Source organism: Coregonus lavaretus, assembly GCF_964263955.1.
Source record: "Coregonus lavaretus genome assembly, chromosome: 28".
NCBI classification, from domain to species: Eukaryota; Metazoa; Chordata; class Actinopteri; order Salmoniformes; family Salmonidae; genus Coregonus; species Coregonus lavaretus.
The window spans coordinates 22,443,853-22,447,599 of NC_140015.1; the positions used below are offsets into that span (position 1 = coordinate 22,443,853).

The 3,747-nt window shown below is 48.1% G+C and overlaps 1 protein-coding gene across 1 annotated transcript; it reads left to right on the forward strand.

Moving 5' to 3' along the window:
* Window positions 1–289: 289 nt before the first annotated feature.
* LOC311103799 (forkhead box protein J1-A-like) lies at window positions 290–2,679 on the forward strand (the record flags this gene model as incomplete). Its single annotated transcript, XM_084145449.1, has 2 exons — window positions 290–880; window positions 1,816–2,679. 2 exons carry the CDS (start codon window positions 290–292, stop codon window positions 2,677–2,679), a joined length of 1,455 nt encoding a protein of 484 aa, XP_084001575.1.
* Between the last annotated feature and the right edge of the window lie 1,068 nt (window positions 2,680–3,747).

Genomic DNA, 3,747 nt, shown 5'->3' on the forward strand with positions numbered 1-3,747 from the left:
CTTTTGTTAAACAGTTTCTAATCAAATATCAACATTTGAAAGATCTCAACTACATGCAGCTATTGTTCCTACAATTTGTTTCCCTACAAGTCACTGAATAGAACGTGCCTTTACCACAGAGAGAAACTATTTCAATTTACACCCTGACATGCCTCAAAGGGCTCTGTTTTCAAATAGGGCTATCATTGTCCTTTTCAGCTTTGTTCAAGTCGGGTGTATATTTCTCCTTGTCAGGCTGTTGTCTGGTGGTGTAGGGGGGAGAGTGAGGCATCTGAGTGGAGGGAGGACCATGCTGTCTCTAAGCTGTGCAGACCCCTGGCCCGAGGGCTCGGTGGGGCTGGAGGAGGAAGTGGTGACTGCCGCTGCTCATTCTGAGGAGCTGGACCTGGAAGACAGCTCAGCCTCAGCGGGCTGCAGCAGCACTGGGGGCTCTGTCAACCTGGATGACAGCCTGACCAGCCTGCAGTGGCTGCAGGAGTTCTCTATCCTCAATGCCAATGGGACCCAACAGGCTCCCCTCTCCACCCACCACCAGCCTCACTTCTTTGGCCATCAGCAGCTGGGCTCCGAAGCCCCCGCTTCCCCTCTGGCTGGTGACCCTGCATCCATAGGGATGCCCCTCACCCCAGGCAAGCCCACAGCAGCAGCCTATTGTAGGGTGCAGTCCCTGTCAGCCCTCCCTGGCCTGGTGGCCCATGGCCACTGCCCCGATGAGGTGGACTACAAGACAAACCCTCATATCAAACCACCTTACTCCTACGCCACACTCATCTGTATGGCCATGCAGGCCAGCAAGAAGACCAAGATCACCCTCTCCTGCATCTACAAGTGGATCACTGACAACTTCTGCTACTTCCGCCATGCTGACCCCACCTGGCAGGTAAATGTTGCTAACACACACCACACACACACGTGAAAATTGCTCTAATAGGATGCTTCAGACTAGGCCCTGTGAGAGGCTCTCAGTCACGTTTGTATACCTGACTATGTCTCGAGCAGCCAGATAGAGGGCTCTGTGTGTTTTGGAGTGGGGCCAAGCTGCAGCTGGGCACAGAGTTTTTCTTTAACAGGAACGAGTAAGAGCACTTATTTTCCCAAGGTCTATATATATTGAGAGCTCAGGGCCATCTGCCACACTCTGAAGAAGCATTAGTAGCTATGGTTTATGGGAATTAAGAGCTCTCATGGTACAAAGATGGCAGCAAATACTCCCGTAACGTACAAAGATTGTAGCAAATACTGCCTTGCTAGCAGGCATCTTGCTTTAGAAGACTTCATCCCCCCACAACACACATTTTAGTGTGTGTGTTTTTAAACCCATTACATTATTTTTCAGAAATAGCTCCCAGGTTTTCTGCTTGAGCAATGAGAGGCAATGGGGGAGTATGGGGAGGGGCAGCATAGCATCAAAAGTGCAGATTCCCCATCAAAGGGAAGGAATTTTCTGGAAAAAGTTTAATTTGCTGGATAAATGATTAATTTAGTCGTTAGCCGTACTCCCCAGTTCCAGAAGTTATACTCATTTCCTGAGCATTCTGTTATTGTAAGCCAGTGCATGGGGCAGATAATATTTAACAAAGGTCAGCAGGTCACTCCTCTATTTAGACTAGGGGGGGGGGGGCAGTGTTGAGCCCCTGGTAAGGCTGAATGCAAGGGTACACAATGCATTCATGGTTTTCACACATCTGCACTTCCTGCTTCAAGGCAGTGAAAATTGCAATAAATTTAAAAGACAATTCACAAGCTTCTATTTGATGGAGCAGGGCTGAATGTGTAATGCCATATCAACCCTGTCCCCCTCATGCGCTATTTCAGAACTCCATCCGGCACAACCTGTCTCTGAACAAATGTTTCATCAAGGTTCCGCGGCAGAAGGACGAGCCAGGGAAGGGGGGCTTCTGGAAGATCGATCCCCAGTACGCAGAGCGCCTCCTCAACGGGGCCTATAAGAAGAGGCGGATGCCCCCTGTCCAGATCAACCCTGCCCTGCAGAACAGGCTTAGGGCCAACCCCCAGCCCCTGCCCAGGGGCCTCTGTAACCCCACAGGCAGCCAGAGTGGGCTATGTGTCAATCCAGAGGCACAACAGCTCCTCAGAGAGTTTGAAGAGGCCACTGGGGCTGACCAGAACTGGGACCCCTGTCTGGCCGAAGGCACCATGCTGGGGGCCTGGCCCATGGGAAAGGGAGGCCCTGGACACAAGAGGAAACACCAGCTGGGCTCCAGGACTGCCATGGTCAAAGTCCCCCGGCGCTCCAGCTCTCCTTTGCTGTCTGTGGAGGAGCATAGGGAACTGGGCTCCCTGAAGGGGAACTTTGACTGGGACGCCCTCTTGGATTCTGCGCTGAGCGGGGAGCTGAGTCTGGACGTAGGGGGTCCACTGAGCCCCATCCCTCAGGAGGAGGACCTGATGGTGCGGGGGACCCACATCTGCCCCCTGGAGGCCCCCGCGGGGACAGCAGAGAGCAGCCACGTGATGGCGGAGACCCAGAGGAGCAGCGGAGCAGACTTTGAGGAGACGTTCCTGGCCACAGCGTTCCTGCAGAGCCCCTGGCCAGAGGAAGAGGAGCAGGGATCTACCAACTTCCTGTGCAGCTCCACAGTCAACCTGGAGCAGCTCTTTGACCTGGGAGACTCCCTCGGAGGGGACCTCAGCAGTAAGATAGAGTGTCTTCTCTAAAGACATGTTCTCCAATTCTTTGGCCTCCAAGACTCTTTGACTATACTGTGATGATGACTACTAGATTATTGTTTAAAAAGAGAGGCACCACATGAACTAAATTGACCTTTTTACACAATAATGAACCTTCAGCATCAATGGTCCACACGTTTTTAAGATTTCTAGATGATGTTTATTGACATTGGTCCAATAATGGAGGACTTCATTAATGCCTACAGAGCAAAAATGCCACAATGAACTGCAGCATTCCAAATGATTACTGGACAAAAACTATATCAAACCTATTGTTGGGACCATGACCTTGGATAATAGACATTATCGATAAGACTTCACTCACAAAGAGAAACAAAATATTCCTGTTTGAGGACAGGAAAACCACCAATATGTCTTTGTTTACATTCTGAAAATATATGTGGTATTGAATGGATTGCAGGTTGACATGGATAGAGGAATTGTCCTCCATGCACAAGGTGAGCAACAGAACATTGGAATCGACATTTTAGAAATGTACATTTATTTTGTATTAGATGAAATTACAAAGTAAGACTTTACAGTGGCTGTACTCTTTGAAAGTTATGGACAGTTTCGAGATGCAAGGCCAATAGCTAATGATGAGATGAGCTGTTGTATCTGACAGTGATGCAACGTTTTAGCTGCTTAAGAATAGGTGGTTTAGCATGCTGAATATTTCATAAAGGTTTAGAAGATGAATCCACCTCACAGGGAATACTCCTATTTGTTGTGAAGATCTCTTATTATTGTTTAGGAATTAAAATGATCACAACGCCGTTGCATACTAAAATCCCAGAGAAGGTCATGGAATGTATGCATCAGACTTCAGGAATTTGGGTCCTGTACTGAATTTTCTACTGAAAAGCTGAATGATGGGACTTTCAACGATCTGTGGATGCATTTGGATGAAATTCAGAAACTAGTGTATTTAATGTCAATAGACAATATCTGTAACTGAAGTGAAAGGAGTACTATGATGATCAATGAAGATATATTTGCCAAATAACTACTAATTAGAAGAGTTTTTAGACTTAAAAGAGTTTTATGTGTGGGGTT